Source organism: Sminthopsis crassicaudata, chromosome 2 (genome assembly GCF_048593235.1).
Source record: "Sminthopsis crassicaudata isolate SCR6 chromosome 2, ASM4859323v1, whole genome shotgun sequence".
NCBI classification, from domain to species: domain Eukaryota; kingdom Metazoa; phylum Chordata; class Mammalia; order Dasyuromorphia; family Dasyuridae; genus Sminthopsis; species Sminthopsis crassicaudata.
Window position 1 is genome coordinate 642,440,759 of NC_133618.1, and position 26,550 is coordinate 642,467,308.

The 26,550-nt window shown below is 36.4% G+C and overlaps 1 protein-coding gene across 1 annotated transcript in view; it reads right to left on the bottom strand.

The window, feature by feature from the left end:
• Window positions 1-26,550, bottom strand: part of CABCOCO1 (ciliary associated calcium binding coiled-coil 1) — a 157,729-nt gene that overhangs the window by 91,128 nt on the left and 40,051 nt on the right. The window contains exons 4-5 of the mRNA XM_074296647.1: window positions 8,325-8,466; window positions 4,345-4,417 (exon numbers count right to left, since the gene is read on the bottom strand). Coding sequence (XP_074152748.1) covers window positions 4,345-4,417; window positions 8,325-8,466 — 215 coding nt within the window. The remainder of the gene's footprint in view (window positions 1-4,344; window positions 4,418-8,324; window positions 8,467-26,550) is intronic.

Here is a 26,550-nt window from a genome sequence, read left to right on the forward strand (position 1 = left end):
TTAAGACAGTTGAATGCCCCCAGATCATCACTTATTTTTTCTCAGACTCAGTTTCCCCACCTGGAATGTGGGGACAATAATAGGATCTATTTTGCAGGATGGTTATGAATAGCAAATGAGATTCCCCAAGTAAAGTTCTTTGCAGAGCTTAAACAGGATGTAAATGCTAGATATTTTTATTATTCTAGGCTGGACTCCATGTAGAGAATGCTCTCTCTTCTCACTTCAGCCTCTTAAAACTCCTATAACCCTTTAAAACTTGGTTTAAGTGGTTCCTCCTATAAGAAGCTTTCCCTCTTTAATTTTTTATTATTTTGTATATTATTGGTATTTCTATGTACACATTGATTCTCCCTTAAGAGAACGCAAGTTTCTTGAGGGTAGGAAATATTTCTATTTTTTTTGCCTTTGTGTGCCCCAGCACAGTTCCTGACATCTAAAAGTTACTTAATAATTATTAAATTGGATTAAATTTTAATAATTGCTAAGGTGGAGGGTGTGTAAGGGAAGCCCTTTATAAACTCAAAATAAGAACATCTCAACTGAGTGGGGAACAATTATCCCCGACTGTCATTATTTAAGTGTATTTAAGTTAAAAATCTGTAAATGAAGAAGTCATAGCCACTGAAGAGATGTCTGTGTGTTCATTTACTGCCTAGTTCTTGCTCCTATCCCTGGGACGTGAGTCACAGAACGTCGCAGTTGCGAGAGATTCCTGAGACCAAAGATCCATCCCATTTCTCAGATAGAAAACCAATTTACCTGAATTAAATGACTTAAACCTACTACCTCCCAAGGTAGCCATTCTAACCTTGGACAGCTCTCTCTGGTTAAAAATCACCCCTGAAATCAAGCCCAAGGTCAACCATTTCACTTTCTCAGCTTCTCCATTTTCATTGAGGAGTTGGGGACATATCGGAACATCTTGTATTGTCCCTGGGAATCCTGACCATAGCCGTAACCCCCCTGCCAGGAAATCTGTCTCAGCATCTTGTTCTTGTTTCTGGGAAGGTGGAAGGTGAATGAGATCATCCCATCAGTTGCAATACTGTGTGAGGACAGAACAGGACAATAATGGCACATGAACTAAATGACTGATTAAGTGGAATCACAAGTTCAATGGAGTCTGCCCAGCACCAAGGGGTAGTGCACGGGTGTCAAAGTCAAATATAAATGGGGTCATTCACCTGCACATATAGATATCCTGGAAGCTGCAGATTGATAGTTTTAAAATATAATATATATAAATATATATACATAAATAATAAATAAATAAATAAATATATACATATATATATATATATATATATATATATACAAAATATAATATCTGTGTTTTTAATTATTTTGTTAAATGTTTCCTAATTACATTTCAATTTGGTTCAGGAAGCATTTAAGAGTTGAGGGCTGCATATGGCCTGTGGGCAGTATGTTTGATCCTTTGAGGGAGATCATCTAAGGGGAAAAATAACAGAAAGATAGTTTGTGCCCTTGATCTAAGTGAACGGATAGCTGGACTTAGAGTAGTCAAAACCTAAGGTTTGCCTCATCTCCAAACCCTTCACCCTTAGAGAGATCAGCTTAAGATCACCCAGAATCAAAACGATTAGGGGACATGCTCTAAGTGCATCTCGAGGTTCAGAGAGAGACAGATCAGAAGAGGAATGAGTTTATTCATAGAATGCTACCGATGAAGTCGACATTAAAGATCAGTTTGTCCAGCTCCCAGTGCCAGAACTACCACAAGATGCTTTGGCTCAAGGGTGCTAATATCTAGAGAGGAAGTTCTCCTTGGAGAAAGGGGAAGGAGGGAAAAGTGATATCCTGTATCCCATCCCCACCCCAAGGAAACCTTGGGGAGCACAAGCTCAGAAGTGGGAGGTGGGGCTGAAATTAAGATGAGCAGACCCAGGGGTATGCACCAGTCCATACCCCATCCTCATTTTTAACTCTCTGAGAGCAGCATCTGTGCTTCCCTTCCTTCTTCCTCCCTCCCATAGTCCCTCAGAGCTAGGAAGAACACTCTGTATAGAGTAAACACTCATTATATGCTTGCCGATGATTATGATAATAGTTGATACATTTCCTGTCAAACAAACAATTCATTCCCATGATTATTTCTCCCACTCCCATCCCTACCTTGAGCTCTACCTTCCAGCCAAGACTTCTCATTCACATGAAAATCTTTGGGCCCATTTCATTCTTTAATCCTGGATAATGCCCATTCGCCATGGAAAGCAATTTATTTTTTTATTTTTTTATTTTTTTTACCTCTTGTCTCTTTTATTTTCTGAAATTCAAAACTTTGCATCTACTTTACATCCTTCTTTAGCTCAATCCTGGCCCTCCCTGGTCTTTTTCCTCCAGTGCTCTCCCTTTCTATCCTCCCTCCTCTCTAGCTGATCAATCTCCATCCCTCACGCCTTTGTCCTGCTCCCATTTCTTCTGTTCTCTGACATGATTGCACATTTCAGCAGCTGTAGCTAGCCATTGCAAGGCTGGCTGCTCTTGCACTCACAGCCCTTGATAGAAGCTCAGCAGGTTACAGTGGCTTCCGTAGCACCTCCCACCATCACTCAGTCACTCGTGTTCCTCCTTAACGCCGACTCCATCCTACCTAGATCTGTGTTACTATCACCGATGGGCCTCCAGGTTCTCTTCTCCCAAAACTTAGGAGGAAGGCCAGTGGGACAGTGGATTGGTTTGCTAAATCTAGTCAGGAAAACCCAAATTCAAATCCTGCCTCACACTTCCTAGTGTGATCCTAGGCAAGTAACTTAACATGTCTCTCTGCTTCAACTATAAATGAAAATATTAGTACCCCCTCCCCACCCCCCACCCTGATTTCCAAAGGTTATCGTCAGGACAAGATGAGATAATATTTGTAAAAGAGGTTTACAAATCTTATCTTGCTATTAAAATGCTGAATATTCTTACTGAGGGCTTGGTTTGCGGGCTTCTCCATTGTAGTCACCATCTCTTCCTAAGCTTTCAGATTATTTTGTCCCAGAGTAAGAATTTCCATTTCTGGGTCTTTTGCCTTCGTTCCCTTCCCCTCTATTTTTTTTACTAATAATTTAGATTTAGAGTTAGAAGAGATCTTGGAGATCATCCACTGCAGCCTCGCTTTACAAAGGTAAAAAGTGATGCCCAAAGAGGGCAATCAGAGGTAGCGGTGGCCCAGTAAAGTGGATAATGCATTGGATTTGGAGCAAGGAAGTTGTTCTGCTGTTTCAGTTGTATTTGCCTCTTCCAATTGGGGTTTTCTTAGTGTTTGCTTTTCCAGTTCATTTTAGAGATGAGGAAACTGAGGCAAATTGAGTGAAAAGACTTACCCAGGTAGTAAGTCTTAGGCTAGATTTCTTTCTATCCCCTTCCTATCTACTCTATCCACTGCATTACTCTGAGTAAGGAAGACGGGTTCAAATTTCAATTCACATACTTGCCATATAACTCTAAACGAGTCACTTAACATCTTTGTGCCTCAGTTTCTTCATATGCAAAAGGAGAATGCTCTGAGATTCCATCCAGAATTAAATCTAGAAGCTCAAGATCCTACTACATGATTTTCCCAAGCCATACAATTATTATATACATTATTATATGCATTTGAACCCAGGTCTTTGGCCCCTAAATTCAGGGCTTTTCCCACGAATGGCACTGTTAGAGGAAGTTGAATTTAAATTGATCAGATTTGGATAGGAAGAGAAAAACATGAACATAAAAGGAGTCTCCTTTTTAATCTGGAATTTTTTAGGGAGAGTGATCCCAAAGAAAAGTATCTTGAGAGAATGAAATACACTTTCAAGGAGAGGAAGGGATGGCTGAGTGACAAGGCCAGAGGAAGGTTCTGAAGGCTTTAATTGGAGCATAAGATGATGAACTTAAAGATGGAGTGTTGCCTAGTTCACTCCAACCCCCCATTTTTCCAGAGAGGCAAAAGAGCTTAAGAAATATCAGAATCTTCCCAAGATTATGTGATGGCACATAAGGACCAGAATTTCTATTTGACTCCACATCCTCTGATTCCAAATCCAGCCCCAATCCCCTCTCTTCTCCCGCTTTTGCTTGATGACTGACAGCAGACATCCTTGATCTGATTTTTCACACTACCCCAACAACTGAACTGCATTCCATCCACAAAGCTTGCTGCCAAAGAGAACTGGCTTTCTCCATCCAGAGCTCCTCTGATACCATTATTCTTTTCCCAAACTACTAGTTGGTTATATTAATACTTGAGTAATCATGACAAGAATTTGCTCTAAGCCTTTAAAGAACCCAGATGCTAATCAGTATGCATTAAGAGATCCAGCTTAATTGGTTCCATCCAGATAAATTACTTACCTCCGTTCCTATCACAATTTCGTCCCTGGGAGAGAAGAAGAGAAATTCATACAGCTTATAATGTTGAAATAAGCTGAAATACAAAATAAATGGGGAACTGCAGTCAATTTCGTTTGTCAAGTACACATCCACAGGTAATGATTATATTAGCAGTCTGTCAAGCTGACCAGGAGAAAGATGTTTAGCACTAATGGTTATGGCCCTATTCCCTCATTGTAGAAAAAAAAATTATCGATAAAGGCTAAGACTTTTAAGCGTTTTTAAAATGATGTGGTGTTTGGAAATGTGATGTAGCATTTAAAATCATGTCACAATTCCATCTGAAAAATTAAGAAACTAGAATTATTAGGTACTGTTTTTTAAGAGTTATGGGCCTGAAAGAAGCCCTGAATATTACTCAGTAGTAGGGCACCCTCCCTCCCCTTTGCCCCCATAAAATTTGGGCTTGCCCTGAAGACCCAGAATTGGAGGACTACACTGAATCTTTGAGTAGGGAGGGGTCCTCACAGGCCATCTGATTTAATCCAGAAATTCCCTTATTGGTATACATGGGAATTGGCCATTTTGTGACTTTTCTGAGGAAGCTCCAGTTTGGGAGAGCTTAGGAAGTTCTTCCTTACATCATCTTTGAACTAGCTTAATGGTACCTTCTTCCATTGAAATATTTCTCCCAACTCTTCCCTCTGGGACTGAACAGAAGAAATCCAATTCCTCTCCTATGGGGAAGTCCTAGTCATTGGAACCAGCTATGCTGCCTCCGTGGGCTCCAACTTGTTTTCATTTCTCCTGTGGTTTTCCCTAATTCCATTCAATTCACTTCAGATCATTTCAATTCAAAAAAGCATTTATTAAGCTTTTACTATGAGTGAGGCAATGTGTCAGGTGCTAGGGGATGCCCTTTTGGTCAATGTCATTTATTGAGAATAATAAGATATCAAGTTATCTGCTTCCTAACACATATTCAGCTTCAGATCAAATGTCCAAGTACAGAAAGTCAGAAATTTAACCAAGAGGCTAAAGTCAGACCAAAAAAATTTAGTTCCTACCCTCAGTGAGCTTATTTTCTAATTTAAAACTGATTAGGATGAAATTCATCATCAATTTCATACTGCTTTTTTTTCTTAAGGATGAACTTAAATATGGTTATTAATTTTCTTGGGAGAGGTTGGATAAATTTAGCAGAAAAGAAGGAATGATTAATGAGTCTGTTTTGTTCCTTCCCTAAAACCTAAAAAACTAAGTAGCTCTGACAATATCAAGGGTCAAGAGGGTCCCCCAAACAAATGATACCATTGCCGGTGCAATGATGACTCTCAGTGACATCTCATTGGAGACTGGGAAGATGCTGAAATGTTGAGCTCTAATATCCTGTTTGTGGTAATATTTGAATTTCTTTAATTCTCTTCCTGCTGGTTGGGAAAATTAATAGTCTCATAATCTCCAAAAATGCCCGAGAACAAAAAAAAAATCTTAGTGGTTTCTGTTTCACTCTGGTGCCTTTTGCTATTTAAGAAAATTGATTTTAATATAACTGAGAAATTAACATTTAAAATGTAGCTACTGAGCATGTATAATAATGGCTTTTGCTGAAAGTTGTAATGGATCAAAGTTTCAATGCATTTGAAATCAATGGAGAAATCCTCAGGCAGCTGGGTTTCTCAGAGCTGCATTAGGAGCGGATCTCTCCCCTAACATAACACATTTAATTTAATTCTGTTCTATTTAACAATCCATTTATTAAGGGCCTACTATGTGCAAGTCTCAGGGACATGAAAGCGTAAAAATCTGCAGCTCATAATTAAAGGAAAGATGTAAAGATGTAGGACCAGTAAGTAAAAAATGACAGTGTAAATTAGGGACACGGCCATCACAAAAGAGAAATCCGGAGTGTTTTGAAGAAGCTGTGAAGGGATGGGGGATGTCTGGACTTGTTTAGGAGTCTGCACTCACTATTTTATTGTGTTAATGTGTATTAGTGTGCATTTTTGGCTGCTTCTAAATTGCCTGGCAAGATTTGTACGAGCTCTCATACTTTCACACCTTTGGGTAAAAGAGCTTGATGTTGTAGTCAGAGAACCTGGACTTAAATCCCATCTCTGAGGGTGCTTCTTCTTGTAGGACACTAAGCAAGTCACTCTCCATTGATCTCGGTTTCCTAATCTGTAAAATGAAGGGATCGGAACATCTGGTTCTATTCTTCTATCTCTAGATCTATGATTTCAGGGCTTATTGAGCCTTCATACATGGTAGCCATGAGTGTGGTGGTTGAGACAGCGTGGAATAATGGGTTGGAGTTGGAACAAGAAAGACATGGATTCAAATCTTGCCTCAGGCACTAATTGTGTGACTATAGGCAAGTCCTTAAGCCACTTATGCCTCAGTTTCCTTATTGGTAAAATGAAGGGAGTAGATTTATTATCCTCTAAGAACTACAACAGCTGAGATAGAGTGCTTAGTTGTGAGTATATGATAATCTAGAAGGCAACCAAGATGGCGACCAAGGGCCTCCATTTGATGCTAAATTGCTGCAATTGTTTGTCATTTGCTTTTGAAGAGGACAAATGGCATCTTGGGTAATGTCTTGACTCAAAAAATGGATAGGGTTTAAATGAGGCAGATTTGTCTAAAGTCATCAGTCCTACTCTCTTCCAGAGTCACCAAAGTTCAGAGACAGAACAAAAAGTCAAAATGATCAGGAATAAACCACAATTTAATGGTGACCTGGACATCTTGGAACATGCTACAGAGCCGTTTCAGCTGACTCCATGGCCAATGGAATAACATGTTCTCATCCACTTACCAGGGAAAGTTTTCAGATACTTGAGGTAAATATGCCCTAACTAACCATTGGGTTTGAGGCTTCAATCTGGTTTAGTCCATCAGCAGAGAGTTTTACTGAGGTGTGGCTGCTGAATGAGAATTAGTTAAAGGATCTGGGAATGTTTAATCTGGAGAAGAGAAGAATCAGGGAATATAACAAATGTCCTCATGTTTTTAAGAGATTATCAGGTGAAATAGGGGTTATTTCTTCTGCTTGGCTCCTGGAGGCAGAACTGAGAGCAAGAAATAGAGGAAGAAGAGACCCATTTCAATTGTGTGTAAATCAGTCATTTGGGATGTTATTTGTAGGCATTCATTTCACTGGCACAATTCATGGTTATTTATGTCTTTTAGTCTTAAAATGTTGCGCGAGGATCATAAAGATTAAATGGCTTGTCTGTAGCTGATCATACAGCAGACTAATTTAATGTCAGAAGCAGAATCTGATCTCTCTCTGATCATCCTGGCTCTGTGCCCATCACCTTAATCTCTACATAGCTCACCGAAATCAGTCTTAGCTGAAAGTGAAATGGGCTTCTCTGGGAGATTGTGTATTCCACCAATGGAGGAATTAGAGCAGAGAATATTGGTCATTTTCTGTGTGAGAAACAGAGTGCCTCTTTGTCAGGTGGCCTGGATTAATGGTGTCAAACCCAAATAGCAATGTTACCTATGGGTGCATAGTGATTTAGAAAATCATAAATTAACATTGTCTATGTCATATTGCATTTTTCTTATTTTATTAAACATTTCTCCATTATGTTTTGATCTAGTTCTGGCTATACTTAGCCTTTGGGTTGTGAGTTTGATAACCTTCAGTGGCCACTGAGGACCCTTCCATCTTAGAGATTGCACGGAAATACCCTTGAAACATGAGATGTGCAGGAAGATGTGGGCTTGAGTACTAGGCCTAAAAATATCCTGGCGTATTTTAGCATAAGAGGAACTTTAGAAAATGCCATCTTACCATAAGCACATTTTAGAGATGTTAAGTTAGTTAAAACTTTGCATTTCCTGACTTTTGTTTGTTAGGTGGCAAATCTATGTATGCTGATGTACAAAAATAAAAAGTTGGCTTTGTTCAAAGTTTCTTAAAGGCATTATTTTATTTCATAGGCCCTTTCTTCAGGGTTGAAATAGCTTTGCGAAAGGAAGAATACCTCATCTTCAAGTAATCGACGATCTCATTGGCTTGTTGTACGTTGAAGAGATTCATGTAGGGCTTATCTATGATATTTGGTCCAATTTCAGCCATTACTTCCCCCAGAAACTTTATGCTGTCTTCCAGGGATGCATGTAGGGCTGAAATGAAATTCAAAGAAATGAGAAGTAAGTGTAATTATGATGGATGCTTTCTTGGCACTCAAAACCTACTCAGAGTACAAAAAAAAAGTACTTTCAGAACTCTTTAAAATGCAGTGTTTCCAAAGACAGATACAAGCAAATATTGTTGCCTATATTCCTTCCTTGAAAGCAGTCATCAACCCTAACAACTGAGAGTTATTTACACAAATAGTTGCATAATAATGCCTGAAGCATTTGAGCACAGTTTTGACTTTTACTTAATTTTTTTCTCATTATTCCTATTTAATAACGTTATTCAAGCTTTTAAACATTAGGATGATTTTCCAGATACTTCACAGCAATTTAATTCTTGAGATGGTAGTGGTAGCAGTGGACAATATTCTGAACTTAGATTCTACAGCATTAAACAACAGATACTTGCCATGAGCAAATCACTTAAACTATCAGCCTCAATTTCCTCATCTGTACTATTAGGACCATATTAGGAGGGTTGTTGTGAGAATTAAATGGGAAAGGGAAATTTCAACCAATAAAATAATAATTTCTTACAATAGATTGTACTTTTTCCATGTAGAGGGAAACATGTTTCTTAATATAATAATATTATTACATATTTAGACCTGGAAGGATTCTCAAAGATCATTTTGTTCAACCTTCTCGTTTTATAGATGAGGGAACCCATAAGAGACATAAATCGATTTGCCCAGGATCACATTGCTAGTATTTGAGGTAAGATTTTAACTCTGCTCCTGATTCCAAATTCAGAATTCCATTCATTATTACATGCTGCCTCTTGTTCTTTTTTGGGGGAAGGAGGAGGGAACAATATTGGTCTCCCAGCAAATCTGAATTTGGAAGTATCTTGATAATTTTTTAAATTGACATTGTATAGAACTCCTACTTATATAGCTCTTTAAAGTTTGAAATTTGGGAGGAATCAAGATAAGGCAGAAACTTAAGCCCTCCCAAATTTTCCTCCAAATACAAACTCTGCCTCATAAAACAATAAAAACAATGAAGCAAAATAGTTTTCCCAGACCAAGACAACTTAGAAGATCAGGATAAATTATTTATTTCACTCAGATAAAAGAAGGGTGCAGTCCAATGAAGGTGGCCCTGTTAGGTTCTTACTAGGTGATAAGTCAGTACTTAACAATTCTCTAGCTCAAAGTTCACACCTTTAGTTCACATCTTTAAAAGGAGTTCTGAAAAAGGAGTTTACACAACCTTTAAAAGGAGCAAGTTCATTGGTTGAATTATTTCCCACAAGCCCATTCTCTGGGAGGATAAAAGAAGGCAACATTGGGCCTGGACAAGCAGTCTGGATTGGGGAAGGACAAGAGCTGGAGGAGATTCAGAGCCAGGATTCAGGAAGAAGAAGAGGCTGGCTGGAGGCTCCAGAAGCCTCCCAAGAAACCTGCTCACAGAGGAAAAGATTATACAGAAAAGAACCCTCCTCCCAGAGAAGGATTACATTTGAGAGATGACAGGACACTACAATTTGGCACCCAACTTGGAGCTCGAACCCACGACCCTGTCTCATGCTCTACCGACTGAGCTAGCTGGGCAATAGTCCAGGTATCAGGTGATGAGGGTTTATTCCAGTGATGGCAGTATTATCAGCCATACTCTAGAATGACCCATTTTTTCCCCCTGAGGCTGAGGTTAAGTGACTTGCCCAGGGTCACACAGCTAGGAAGTGTTAAGTGTCAGAGACCAGATTTGAACTTGGTCCTCCTGAATTTAAAGCTGGTGCTCTATCTACTATGCCACCTAGCTGCCCCATGTACTGACTTCCCAGATAGCTTCTCTCTTTTATACAAGCTATGTATTCTTTTACACAGTGCATCATGGAGGTATACAGGTATTGTTTTGTTTGCTAGCTACAATTTTTTTTGGGAAAAAAAGACTGCGCCTTCTTAAGGCACCAGAAGCAAATGGAAGGTTTTAATCCTCCTTCCCTTACAACAGTACTGGCTTCTATAATGTTTAATTTGTAGAAAATTTGTAGAAAGTCCTCTGATTTTGTCAGTATGGAGAATTCCTAGGGTTGATCTCTAGGTTAACTTGATGGCAAAGTAGATAAAGCCGTGGCCTTTTAGAATCAAAAGAGCTGAATTCAATCTTTTGACAGGACACTACAGCGTCCAAGCAAGTCAGAAGCAGACTGCACGCCAGCAAGTCAGTGAGAGCCATTAAGCCTTAGTGCAGGTCAATGGCAAAGCCCTGTGGTCTTGATACAGCAGGGCAGTGACACAGAAGGTAAGACCTCAAGCCTCCAGTGCAGCAGGCCAAAAGCCAGAAAATGGGCAAAAAAAAAATATGACCATAGAAAATTACTATAATGAAAATGAAGGTCAAAACAAACTCAGAAGACAACAATGTCAAAACACTTATATCCAAAGCCTCATAGAAAAATGTGAATTGATCTCAGATCCAAAAAAAAGTATGTGGAAGAGCTAAAAAGGATTTCAAGAACAAATAAGAGATAGAAGAAAAAATGGGGGAAAACCATAAAAAGAAAATCAATATATTCCTTGATAAATAGGGAGCAAAAAAGCTGGAAAAAAGATATTCAAAAATTCACTGAAGAAAACAACTCCTCAAAAGGTAGAGCTGATCAAATGAAAAAGAAATCACAAAAGTTAATTCATTAAAAATTAAAATTGGGCAAATGGAAGGTAATGACTCTATGAGACGTCAGAATACAATAAAACAAAAATCAAAAGAATGAAAAAAAGAAGAAAATGTGAAATACCACATTAGAGAACAAGTCACTTAGAAAATATATATGGGAGAGAGAGTTTAAGAATTATTGTATTACTTGAAAGTCATGACAAAAAAAATTTGGATGATATATTTCAAGAAATTATCAAGGAAAACTGCCTTGATACCCTAGAATCAGATGGTAAAATAGAAATTGAAGGAAGTCATTGATCACCTCCTGAAAAAGATTCAAAAATGAAAAGTCCAAGGAATATTATATTCAAATTTCAGAATTTTCAGGTCATGGAGAAAATACTTCAAGCAACCAGAAACAAACAATTCAAATATCATGGAACCCCAGTTAGGATTACATTAAAGAACCAGGGAGCTTGGGATATGATATTTCAGAAGACAAAGGAACTAGGATTACAAACAAGAATCACCTATACATTGAAAGTAAGCATACTCTTTCAAGTGAAAAAAATATTCAGTGAAATAGAGGCCTTTCAAGCATACCTGATGAAAAAAAAATCAGAGCAAAATAGAAAATTTGACTTTCAGATATAAGAATCAAGAAAAGCATGACAAGGTAAATAGGAAAGATGCAAAACATAAGGAGATTTATTAAAATTAAATTGTTTATATTCCAACATAGGAAAGTGATATTTGTAACTATTAAGAATTTTATCATTTTAAGAGCAGTTAGAAGGAGTACACATAGATAGAGGGTACAGATGTAAGTTGACTTTTGGAATGATATTCACAAAATTCAAAAAAAATTAAGGGCTGAGAAAAAGAATTGTATTGGGAGAAGGAAGGAAGAGATAGAATAGGGGTAAATTATCTCACATGAATAGAAACAAACGATCTATTACAGTGGAGGGATAAATGGGAGTGTGGGGGACATTACTTGAATCTTAATCTCATTATAATTGGCTCAAAGAGGAAATAACAGGCATACTTAATTGAGTGTAGAAATCTATAATAATAATAGCAATAAAGTAGGAGAAGGAGGGAATAAGAAAAGTAAATTGGGGACATTAAAAAAGAGGGCATATTGAGGAGAGGAGGCTGTGGTCATCAAAACTCTGGTGCAGAGGGACAGGTTGGAAAGAAAAGAGAGAAAGGAGAACTGAGGGAAAATAGGATGGAAGGAAATACATCCTTAGAACTTTGAATGGGAATGGGATGACCTCAACCATAAAAGGAAAGCGGATAATAGAGTGGATTAAAATCCAGAATCCTATTATATAGTTTACAAGAAATAATTTGAAGCAGAAAGACACAAATAGAGTAAAAGTAAATGGTTGGAATAGAATCTATTCTACTTCAGTTGAAGTAAAAAAAAAAAAAAAAAAAGGAAGGGATAGCAATTAAGATCCCAAACCAAATACAAAAATGGATCTAATTAAAAGAGACAAAGTAGGAAACTATATTTTACTAAAAGCTATCATAAACAATATTAAACATATATGTACCAAATGTTGTAGCATGTTAATAAGGGAATCTCTACTTACCCCTCAAATAACTACATAAATCAAACAAGAAAGAAATTAAGGAAGTGAATAGAATTTTATAAAAATTAAATATGATAGTTCAATGGAAAAAATTGAATGGAGACAGAAAACAATATACCTTTTTCTCTGTAATACATGACACTTACACAAAAAACAATCAAGTATTAGGGCATAAACCCCCACAATCAAATACAAAAAAGGTAGAAATATTAAATGTAATCTTTCTAGATCATGACACAATATAAATTACAAGTCATATAGGGTCATGGAAAGATGGATCAAAATTAATTGGAAACTAAATCTTATGCTAAAATATGTGGGTCAAAGAAAAATAATATAAACAATAACTTAATTAAAAAGATGATATACCAAAATTAATAGAATGCAGCAATTATTAGGGGATATTTTGCCTAACTATAAACCAATAATCTGATAATCTCTAGGAAACCCTAAGAAAACCCTAGGAAAAATCTGCAGGGTCAGATGGATTCACAAACAAATTCTACTAAACATTTGAAAAAACAATTAATTCATTACTATATAAAATTATTTGGTCCTGGTTTGGCATAAAGCAGGAAGAGTCAAAATAGAGAAAAAAACAATAAACCAATTTCCCTAGTGAATTTTGATACAAACAATTTAAGTTAAATGTTAACAAGGGGATAACAGCAATATATCTTGAGGATCATATCTAAGACCAGCTGTGATATATATATATATATATATATATATATATATATATATATATATATATATATCAGTAAAACAGTATTAAATAGTTCAATATTAAGAAAATCTATCAATATCAATAACATATCAATGCCATGTCAATAATAAAACTAACAGAAATCTTATGATTATCTCAAAAGAGACAGAAAAAAAGCTGTTGACAAAATACAGCAACCATTTCTACTAAAAATAATAGAGAACATAGGAGTAAATGGAACTTTGCTTAAAATGTTTAAAATGGGTTAGTCCATTTATGGACTTAAGATGGAAAATAGTAGCTGTTTAAAGTCATCAGTAAACATTTTTTTTCTAATGGAGTTTAAATAGAAGTCTTCCCAATAACATTAGAAGTAAAACAAAGATACTCATTATCACCACTATTATTTGATGTCAAATTATAAATGTTAGCTATAGCAATAAAAAAAGAAAAAAAGAAATTGAAGAATTAGAATAGGCAATGAGGAAATAAAATTATCACTCTTTGAAGATGATATGATGGTATATTTAAAGAATCAGTGAAAAAACTAGATGAAATAATTAACAACATCAACAAAGTAGCCAAGATATAAAATAAATCTACATAAATCATCAGTAATTTTGTATATTACAAAAAGTCCGGCAGCAAGACAAGAGAAATCCCATTTAAAATAACTTTTGACAACATAAATTGTCAATATAATATTAATGGCAAAATTGTCAATAAAATGTCAATATAAATTAAAAATATAAAATATTTGGCAGTCTACATGCCAACCCAGAAATTATATAAACACAATTACAAATCACTTTTTATACCAATAAAGTTGGATGTAAACAATTGGAAAAATTATAATTGTTCACGGACAAGCTGAGTTTAAATAATGAAAATGACAGTTTTACCTAACTTAATTTACTTATTCAGTTTCATATCAATCAGACTACAAAAAGTCATAACAAATTTCATCTGGAAGAACAAAGGTCAAGAATATCAATGGAATCAATGAAAAAAAATGCAAAGGAAAATGGCCTCCTTATTCCAGACAGTAAGATCATATCAGATTTCATACTATATTATACCATGATAAGATCAAAATGGGTACATGATTTTGACATAAAACATGATACCATAAACAAATTAGGAGAGCAAAGTAATAGTTTACTTATCAGATCTATAGAGAAAGAAAGAATTTAATAACCAAAGAAATAGTTTACTTGTCAGATCTATGGAGAAAGAATTTAATGACCAAACAAGAGATAGAGGGTCATGAGATACAAAATGGATAATTTGAATTAATTATTCACATATTAATATTGATATATTTGATAATAATTTTGATTACATTAATTTAAAAAAAGGTTTGGCACAAATTCAACTGATATTAGAAGGAAAAAAGAGAGGTAGAAAACCATTTTTATTGTAAATGTGTCCTGATGAAGGACTCATTTCTCAACTATATAGAGAACTGAGTCTTATGTAGAAAAATATAATTAATTCCTTGATTAATAAATGATCAAAGGATGAACAGGCAGTTTTCAGACAAAATCAAATCAAAGCTATCTATAGTTACATGAAGAAAAATACTAAATCATTATTGATTAGAGAAATGCAAATTTAAAAAAAATCAGAGGTATCACTTCATACCTATCAAATTGGGTAATACAACAGAAAAAAATGATAAATGGTGGAGGGGATGTGGGATACTAATATGTTGATGTACTTGTGAACTGGTCCAACCATTTTGGGAGTAATTAGGAACTGTGCCTAAAAGACTAAATCAGTGTTTACTCTTTGATCCAACAGTACCACTGTATTTTTAAGAGTGAACAAAGACCTGTTTGCATAATACTATTTATAATATCTTTTTGTGGTGACTAAGAATTGAAATTGAGGGAATGGCTAAACAAATTGTGGCATACAAATTCAATATAATACAATTATACAACAAGAAAAAATGAGCAGATGATTTCAGAAAATCCTGGACTTACACAAACTGATACAAAGCAAATTGAGCAGACCCTGAGAACAATGCACATCATAACAGCATGCATGATGGTCAGCTGTGGATGATTTAACTATTCTCATAGATATGAGCCATTCTCATCAACACAATGACCAAAGACAATTCCAAAAAAACTCAAGATGAAAAATGCTATCCATCTCCACAGAAAGAATTTATAATCAAAGCATATTATTTTTGACTTTTTGGTGGTCTGTTTCTTCTTTTCCAACATGACTAATATGGAAATATGTTTGACATGATTGCACATGGATAACATAGCAAACTGCTTATTGTCTCCGGAAAGGGACAGGGTGAGGAGAGAGGGAAAGAATCAGGAATTCAAAACTAAAAAAAAAAGAATGTTTAAAATTATTTTTACATGTAATGGGAATAAAATAAAATATTGTTAATATTTTATTATAATAAATATCATAAGTAATATTTTATATTTATTCAATATATTTATTATATTTACATTTATTTGGTATATTTATTTATTTATAATACATATATTTATTACAAATAATAAATAATAAAATATAATAAAAGCACTTTATAAGAAAGAAGTAGGTGTTATTATCCCTATTTTATAAATGCAGCAATAGAGACAGACAGGGGTTAAAAAGACTTGCCCATGAATTAAAACTAAAAAGTGTATAAGGTAAGATCTGAACTCTGGTTTTCCTGACTCCAGATTTCTTTCCTTGGGTTCTACTCTCTTTAGGCTACATTAATTTGCAAAAGTCTTTCTGTGTTCTGCATTCCTCATATGAAGTCTTTCTTATAGTACAATAATATTCCATTTCATTCATATACTATAATCTGTTTGGCCATTTCCCAGTCAGTGGGTATCCACTCACTTTATTTCTGGCTTAAAATAATCTTCCATGAGGAATGTTGCAATGGGCATATTGCCATATACATGCCCTTTCTCTTTCTCATTGATCTCTTTGGGGGTATAATAGTTGGATCTAATAGTTAGTGAATGTAAGCATTTTATTGACTTGTAAAATTCCTAATTGTTTTCCAAAATGACTGGGCCAATTATTAACTCAAACAACAGCTTTACTGTGTCTATCTTTCCACAATCCTTCTAGTGATTTTAAAAAATAGTATTTTGGTTTTTTTCCAAATACATATAAAATAATTTTCAGCATTCATTTTTTTGAAAGATTTTGAGTTCCAAATTTTTCTCCTTCTCTTTCTCCCCTCCCCCAAGACAACAGGCAATCTGATATAGGTTATACATGTGCAATAATGTAAAACATATTTCCAAATTAGTCATGTTGTGGAAAAAAAGAAAAACAGAACAAAAGGAAAAAATTATAAAAATTTTAAAAAATGTGAAAAATATGCTTCAATCTGCATTTAGGCTTCATCAGTTTTTTTCTCTATTTGTGGATAGGAATTTTTGAGATTGTCCTGGGTCATTTTATTGCTGAGAAGAGCTCAGTCCATCATAGTTGATCATCAGATAAGGTTGCTTTTAGTGTGTACAATGTTCTGGTTCTGTTCACTTCACTCAGCATCAGTTCATGTAACCCTTTCCAGTCTTTCATTTATTAATCATTTCTTACAGTATAATAATATCTCATTACATTTATATACCACAATTTGTTCAGCCAATTCCACAATTGATGGGCATTCCCTCAATCTCCAATTCTTGCCACCACAAAAAGAGCTGTTGTGAGGATAACTGTACTGGTGATTTTTAAAATTATCTTTTAAATTTATTAAGTGATGACAGCATATGCCTACTTAATTTGTGTTTTTCTTAGGAACAACTTCTGTTTTTAAAAGGAAAATTTAAAAAATCATATCTTCAAAAGGTTGCAGAATTTGTAGAGTTTTCTTGAATTTAGACTATGTTGAAAAATAGATAATTTAATGAACCCTTAATGGGTTGAATTAAAGATCACATAGGATGATGGTGGATGTATTAGTTCAGTTGGTTAGAGAAATCTCTAGGTACTAAGTTCAAACTTTGAAATGGCTTACAGGAGAAAATAGATTAGTCAAGGTCAGGAATGGTTTTATTTTGGAGCCTTATATCCCCAGAGTCCTACACATATTAGAAACTTAAATGTTTACTGATAGAATGACAAAGTACCCCCTTCTGCCATAATTGTGTCATGGGACTATTCCCTGTAATCCCTTCTACTTCTTTTCTTCTCCCAATCTAACTTGCCTTATTTTCCCTAGAGTTTCATTTTTGACTCCTTAGAGTTCTGGGCTTTGAACCTGGAAAACTGATAAGATGGTGATGTTCATTAAATTAAGTATCATGGTAAAGAGAAAAAGTCAGTTTGGATACATAAATAATAATCCATAAATAATAAATCCTGTGTAGGACATCTTGGGTTTTTAAAGCTGCCAGCCCATGTAGTCTAAGTCTATGACCATCACTACAAAAACAAACCAAAGGCCATTTAATGCACAAAGGAAAGTCTATTACATTATAGCTAAACTAAAACATTATGTTCTTTGGCATTTAAAATAAAATCCAACTGAAAAGGTGTTATGTCAAAAAAAAAAACCCTATTTCAACTTTTGACAAAGATGGCGTTGTCAGAACCCCCCCCCCCCATTGCCATTTTGATTGGAAAATGGAAAGCTGGACAAATATATTGAACTTATTTATGTGTAGGATGTATACTGGATAGAGAAGTTATATAAATAAAAACTCGGGGAAAGAAAAATAAGAAATTGAGGGACAGAACAATTGAAACACTTCTGAATTTATTAATTTGAGGTACTTCCTAACTTATAGGTTATAGACACAAGACAGATACTGTCTTGAGAAAAAAAAAACATGGAAGCTCTAATTATGATTTTGGATTTATTGCTTGTCAACTCAAATCAAATAGATCTGTGCTTTCTTTCTACATGTGGTGAACCTCTGAATTCTTCCTGAATGGATCCAGTATTTCTCTATTCTAAATAATTGGGGTCTGCTTCTTTGTACATTTTCATCTCCATATTTAACTCCATTTGACGTCAGTGGGAATTCTCAGGGAAATGAAAAACCCTGTTAGACAGGAACAATCCATAAAACTGTTGATTGGGAAGTTGAAAAAGGGCTACCTTGTGATTGAAATTAGGGATATGAAAGAGCCAATGAAAATAGCAAAATATTCACTAGAGATTGACAAGAAGAGATAATGGATGGCCAGCCTGAGCGGTTCTGAGTTATTGGATAAAGATGGATAGCCCTTCCCCATCCCCTACCCTCACCCCAATGCAGTGGTTTTAGTTTTGATAGAGCACTTATTGGGGAGGGGATGATAAGAATTCTACAGGATTGAATGGGGAAGTGTATTAGTGGAGGGAATGGCCACTCTGGTGAAAGCCATCCATCAGAATGAGCAGAAAGGAATAAGATGTACAATTTAAAAAGGAAATTTGGGATCTACTCAGCTGAAGGCAAAATGCAGTTTTCTATGGCCTTCTTATATCATATTGAGAAGACAGGCCTGCCTCCGACTGTAGGTGAGTCACATTTCATCTCAGTGCCCTAGGAATGCTCTAAGATTCTAAATTACTGAGGATTTATGACTTCTAATAGTGGAGGAAGTTGCTACATGAAGAGTTCCTGATGAAATCTAAGTCTCAAGCAACATCCATGGGTGTGATTGTATAGGTAAGTATAGATATTCACATATACACAAGATAGATATTCATATATGTCTATAGATATACACACATCTAATAAGATCTATAATATTTTTAGAACATCTAAGAACATGGCTGGATTTTTAAAAGTACATCTCCAGTTCCAGACCATTCACAGGCCTGTGATTTTCTTCTTGTGGGAAATCCTTTCACTGCTAAAGATTGCATCTCTTCTGTGACATGGAAACTTTCAAGGTTTCTGAAGCTGAAAAATTCATCATTCTGCCATTGGTTTGGGGATGAACATCTTCACACGGAAGGGGCTAATTTTCTCCTTGAGCATGTGACCCATCACTTAATTCATACTCATACTAGCCCAGCATAGAAGAATACCCCCAAGTTTACTCTCCTTTGGTATAACCTTGAGGAACTCAGTACCAAAAAGAAACCTTGGAACAGGATTTTAGTAGGGGTAATGTCCTCACTTCTGGAGGGAAAATGTGGGTTCTCAAAAGGGAAATCTGGTTTCTCTTCCCTCTAAACGTGAGTTTACGAGGTATTTGTGTGATGATAATAGTGATAACTGCAGTAACAGGCGACCTTTTCTCTCTTTATGGTTTGCAAAGTGGTTCATAGCTTGTGAAACATTTTACAGGTGATTTCTCATTTGATTCTCACAAAAAACTCTGTGGGGTTAATATTAGAGCATTATCATCCCCATTTTTACAGATAAGAAAACTGAGACTGAGAGTCTTGCCAGTGGTCACACTGGGGGTCACAGGTAGGGTTCAAAACCATGCCCTTCATGAGTGCAAAGTGGTCAGACGTTTCTTATATGCTTTTACGTCACATTTAGCTTTGTTCACATGAAAAATGCAGGAGAAAGGGCACTGATTCTGAGTCAGAAGACTTGAGTTCAAATTCTGTCTTTGATGCTTACTAGCTGTATGGCCTTGGATACATCACACCCATTGGATCTCAGGTTCTCTACCTCTAAAATGAGGGAGGCAATATCACTGCCACAGTGATCTGGGCAAAGGTCACCTCTCTCTGGGAAGCAGATTCCTTATCTATAAAATGAGGGGTTCACCTATCTGGCCTCTCAGGTTCCTTTTAGCTTTAGCTATTTTATCCCATCCACTAGGCAAGAGTCAGCTTTTTATGTAGCAAAAGCTATGTTTTGGATACGAGTTTTAGCCTAGGAATTTAGGGTAATTTCAAATATAAAATCCTCAATCTTGCATTTAAAGCCTTCCTCAATCTGACTTCCATATACTTTCCCAGATTTATTTCATATTAGTTGTCTTTATTCCCACGTTTTCTAGTCTAGTCCCACTTGTTAGCTATTTCCTGATCACAGAAGTCCAACCTCCACAGCTTTGTGCTGGTGGTCCTCCATGACTGGAATGCTCTCACTTCCCACTTCTACCCTAAAGAATTCTCTGGTTTCCTTCAAGCCCAGTCCCAAGAAGCCTGTCACGATTTTCCCAATTATTAGGACTTTCTACCCCTTGAAATTATTGTGTTTATGTTGCATTTATTCATTTGTACACAATTTGTGCCTTCTCCCCACCTTAGTAGGATGCAAACCCCTTAGGGACAAACATTATTTTATTTTATAACTATCTTCCAGGAGAAGATTTTATATAGAGTTGACAATTAATGAATATTTGTTTAATTGGTTTGAGAGCAGTTACATCAAGACTTTCAAATGCAGACAACAGAGATGTAGATTCAGGGCTGGAAGACTCCCTGGAGGCTGTCTACCCCAATACTTCACTTACAAGGAAACTGAACCCTGAAAGTCTCTGTTACTTGCTCAGACCCCACACTAAAGAACTGGCAGGGATGGGAGTCATCCTCAGGCTGGTGGGAACAAACATCTTCAATAGATATTCTTGACTTGTAACTCTTCCCTGAACACCCAATGAGCAACTGATAGGAATCCAGTGAAGAGTTGATATTGAGTTCAAAAAGCAATTGCTATGAGTCAATGGAGTTGGGGAAGGACAAAGCGAAGTGCTTTTCTAATCTAATCTTGGCTATCTGTGGCCCAGACCGAGATAGATTAGCTCCTATACTTTCATGGAGCTCCCATATGTGCTCTTCCTTGACTCCTCCTCCCCACCGTCTTACATCTGGTCAAGTTTGGATTTGGCTAAGTTGCAAAGAGCAGAGATGGGTGGAAAGACTCAGAGGATGTTCATAGATGAGATTCCTGGGCGTTCACTTTGTTCTTCTGGGACTGCATCGGTGGCTCGACGCTGTAGCTACTAGCTTGCATGGATCTGTGACTTTATCAATGCATCTGCTTCCCCCAAATTGCCTTTCCCTCTTTTGTGGGGTCTCAGCACGCATAGATCGGAGCCAATAAGATAGGTAGCCATGAATGGGTTGTGAAATTATAGGAACAGTGTTCAGTGCTGTAGATGGGAGGACATGGGTTCAAATGATGCTTTTGTGATAATGGGTGAGTTATCTTCCTCCCTGAACTGCAGGCAGTGATAATAAGCTGAAATGCTCATTTTGGGTATATTTTGTTGTTACTCATTTATAAACATGACTTTTCCTTCCAGTAGAAGGTAAGTTTTTTGCTTTTGGATCCCTGGGATCAAGTACAGTGCCTAGAATATTTATTTTGGTTTGTCTATTTGCTTTTCATTTACCTATTCCTTCATTCAATTAATCTGTATCTGTGATTTCAGTGGAGGAGGAACCTCCTCGAAGGGAAATTCTCTTCACTATTGCAGATCACCAGTAAAATGTTCTGAAGTTTATAGGCTTGGTGGTGGGGTTACTGAAAAATTAATTGGCTTGCTCAGAGATCATACAGCTAGCATATGACAGAGGAAGGACTTCACTTTAACCCCTGACTCTCTAAATCTACATAATACTAGCTGGTATACAGAAAGTGTTTAATTAATGCTTACCAAATTGAATTTACATGAAGGCAGTTTCCCACCTTGACCAAAGTCTTGGGTTCCTGGTATAGTGATGTACAGTAATGACCATATTACATTTTTTACCCAGAACCCACTTCTCCATTTAATGTTATTCTAAAATCTGCTGCTGAGGGTCTGCATCCTGGGTACATATGATTTCAATAGCCCATATTTTCCCTTTAAGCCTCCATCACCTTCCTTCTTGGAGTAGCTGGCTGAGATTGCATTCTTTCCTGGTGACTCTGGCCTTGTGGAGATGGAAGGGTTGGAGTATTTTTTTTTTTTTTTGCCAGAAAGGGAAAAAAAAATTGGATACTCTCTCCCCCCCTCCACCCCCAATTCTGGATTAGCTGTGCATTCGTACTTTTTACTCTCCCATGGTTTTATTAGCAACTAAATGGATTTTGCTCAAGTCTTCAAAAATCAACTTTGAACTGAGGCCAGTGATATAAAGTTTCAGCCTAAGAAGAATAATTCTGAGTCAATTTTAAGCAAAGCAAAGAGAGTTAAAAATGGAAACGCCTTATCCACTTTAACTCAAATGTTTGTGCAGAAGAAACAGTGAAAGGCAGAGGGGCCACATACACACGCTGTGCTTTTGATGTGAGTTTTAGAGGTTAGACAGACCTTCCTAAGCTGTCTAATGACTCACCCAGCTGCATCCTAATGATTTTCATCAAAGTTTTTTTTTTCCCTCCTATATTTCAGAGAAGGTAAGCTCCCTGAGAGTAGGGACTTCCCACCCCCAATTCTGGCTTCCATGAGTCACATCACATCTTGCACATAGTAGGTGCTTAATTTTTGTTGATTCTGTTGGAGTGAACTATTTCTCTCAACAACCCTCCCCAGTGGAGAAAACAAAGCTCATTAGTTTTCCAAATATCTTATCAGCTGCAACTATGGCCTTCCCCAGAACAACATGGCCTAAGAGAGAATGGCAGGGCTCCAGAATATGGGTAGTAGAGAGGGAGGGGGGAGGGGAGAGGACCACAGTCTTTTTAAAACTCCTCTCACAGGCAGCCTGGGATAGCAGGTTCAAATCCTGCTTCCAAAGCTAAATCAAGAGAGAACTATAGAGATTGAATTCAGATGGAAACCTACTATTTTTGCCTTTTTTTGTTGTTTCTGATGTTTGTTAGCTCGTTTTATTTTTTCTTTCTCATGTCTTTTTCCCCTCTGATCTGATTTATCTTGTGTAGCATGACAAATATGGAAATATGTTTAGAAGAATTGCACATGTTGAACCTGTTTGCTGTCTTGGTAAAGGGGGGGAGAGGGAGAAAAATTTGGAACACAAAGTTTTGCAAAGGTGAATGTTGAAAACTATCTTTGCATTTATTTGGAAAAGCAAAACACTATTAAAAAACACCAACACTCCCTAACTGTGTGACCATGGCGATCTGAATCTATTTCCTCATACATAACATTGGGATAAGTATACCTATGAAATCTACTTCTCAGGGTAATCTTGAGGTCCCCTCCCCCCAAAAAAGAGACTTAACACATGCAAAGTGCTTATAGGACATTAAAGCATCACATAAGTTAGGTATAATAGCAGCACTGTCTACTGCCACTGTGGCTTTGAGCAAATGGCTTTCCCTCCTTAAGGACCAGAAATATGAGGTTTGGGCTAGGTCATCTATAAAGTTTCTTCTAAGTAATAATAATGATATTACTATTAAAAATAATAATTAGCATTTCTATAGCATCTCCTATGAATTGAGCACTGTCCTAAGCACTTTAAAAATATTATCTCATTTGATAGTCACAATAACTGTGGGAGGGAGGTACTATTATTATTCCTTTTTTATACTTGAGAAAACTGAGGCTAATAATAATAATAACTAATATTTATCTGGTGCTTATTATGTGCCAAGAGCTATGCTAAGTGCTTTACTATTGTAATAACATTTGATCTTCACAACAAGGTAGGTGCTATTATTATTTTCATTTCAGAGATGAAATGTTAAGTGACTTGTTCAAGGTCACACAGCTAGTAAATATCCAAGGTGAGATATGAACTCAGGTCTTTCTGATTCTGATAGGCCCAGCACTCTCCATTATGTCACCTAATAACCTATGATGGATCCTATAGGACTACTTTGTATACCTGAAAGTGTTATATAAACACAGGCTATTTTTGAGGTAGTTTTTTATGATTATTGAGGACTCATGGGTGGATGGCAGAAAGTGATTCAACAAGGTTGATGTATTATAATAAGGAAAAGGAATAAAACTAATCAATCAATCAACAATACTTTTTAAAGTACCTACTATGTGTCTGACACAGGGCTAGCTGCTGGGGATAGAAATTGCTATGGTTGTCATGGTGACATGGAACAATCACGTGGGACAATATTATTTGTTTGAAAGCCCCAGGAATATGAGAAAAGACACATGTGAGAGTTATTGGGGGTGTAGGGTGTAAACACAGATTAATGCCCAGAAATTAGAGGTGGAGCTGACCTATGTCCTAATGCCCCAGTCTATGTAAAGTGAGGGTAGGGGATGGAGAGAGCGCTTCAAATCTAAATAAAAAGAGTCATATTTCCCAATTTGGAATGGCAGATTCTGTCATTTTGTCTCATGTCCCAGAATTTCCATCCACTTGAATTCATTTAACCAAGATCACTGCTAGCGAGATTTCAAATGGCAAATATTAAATCTGCCCCCCCTTTCCTCTCTCTCTTCCAATTTCCTCTCCCTCTCTCCTTTTCCCCTCCCTCCTCTCCTCTCTCTCTCTCTCTTTCTTTCTCTCTCTCTCTCTCTCCCCCTCCCTTACTCTCTCCCACTTCCTCTCCCCCACTGAAACTCTTTCCAATTTGCTTACATTATTCTGTTCCAAAATTGGTCCAAACCAAGAGAGGTGTTGCTCGATGTGTGGAGAGAGAAAATGCCGCTTGCTCTCAGGGAGATAAGACAAGTGGTGCATTGATAATAACATTCAACCCTGAACAGCCTCTTTGTTGTCACATCGCATTATACGTCTCTAACTCAAAAGCAAGACTCATGATGCCTCAGGAAAGATTTCTGGTGTTGCTAATTTTATATATGTTCAATTTTTCTCAGAATTCCATGACCTGTTTCTTGATAGCCATTTTTTTTAAAGCAAAGGCTTCATTACTTCCTAATTTGTTCTTATTACATAAATGAATTCAGCACTATAGTCCCATGAACTATTGTTAATTTCATGGTTTCTATTCTCCTCCCCATTGGCTGGTCAGTTTCCTTCTGAGGATCCTCTTTGCCCCCCAAAATATCCTTAGGAAAGTAATTTCCTTTCTACTTAACCCATTTTGCCAGTATTCCCATTCATTCTTTGCCTTCTCTTTTCAGTGATGTCCAGGAAAAGGTTTCAGAGTTGGAAGAGATCATGTTCCAGTCGGTGCTTGACCCAGAATTCTTTCTATCCTGTTGCTGCTGAGTGGTCATTCAGACTTCATTTAAAACTTTCAGGTACAGGGACCTAATTATCGTCCCAGGTAGCACGTTCTACTTTTGGACAACTCTAATGTGCTTTACAAGAAGACAAAATCTGCCTCTCTGTATCTTTTGCCTTATTGATTCTTCTTGTTCTCTCTGGAGCCAGTCAGCTTCCCATCATCACCAGGGGAATCCTATATTCTTGCCATTTAGTTGACAGATAGGATTAGAAGAAGAACCTTTTCCCCAGCTAGTCTCATCACACTTTCACATCTGTCTCCTCCACTAAACTGTGAGGTCCTGGTGAGCAGGGACATATATATATATATATATCTATCTATCTATCTATCTATCTATCTATCTATATATGTGTGTATACATATATATGTGTGTATATATGTGTGCATATATGTGTATATATACGTATATGTATATATGTGTGTATATGTATATATATGTGTATATATATGTGTATATATACATATATATGTGTGTATATATATATATGTATATATATATATATATATATATATTTTTGCCTTTCTCTGTGTCCTTATTGCTTTGCTCAGAAATTGCAACATAAAAGAAACTTAATAATTAATTGACTGACTAAATGACTGATCACATTTCAATCCTTTCAATATCGTTTGATGATTATTCAATGGGATAAAGCATTGACTCCTGTGTGCAAATCCAGCCTTAGACACAACTGTGTTGCCTGTACAACATCATGCAAGTCATTTAATCCTATTTGCCTCAGTTTCTTCATCTACAAAGCTGGAGAAGGAAATAGCAAACCATTCCAGTGACTTTGCCAAAAAACCCCAAATAGGGTTATAAAGAATTGGACACAATTGAAATGACTGAACAGCAAAAAGATTATCTTGATCTCTCTAGGTTTTCCTTTTTCCATTTGAATATATCATTTATTCAAATAAGCCTGATAAAGCATAGTCTCTGGCCTCCTCACCATCATGATCGCCATCCTGAGGGTGTAAATGTGTGTGGATACTACCTGTTTACAAACTCTGGTAATATAATTGACAGTTGACACTTTCTAGTTGTTAAAAATGAAAGGAACTCATTATATCTTCCTTCTCCCTCATTTATTTTCAGAATAAATAAAGTACCCATGAAAGATTGACACTCTCCTCCCCAATTAATCAGATTGAG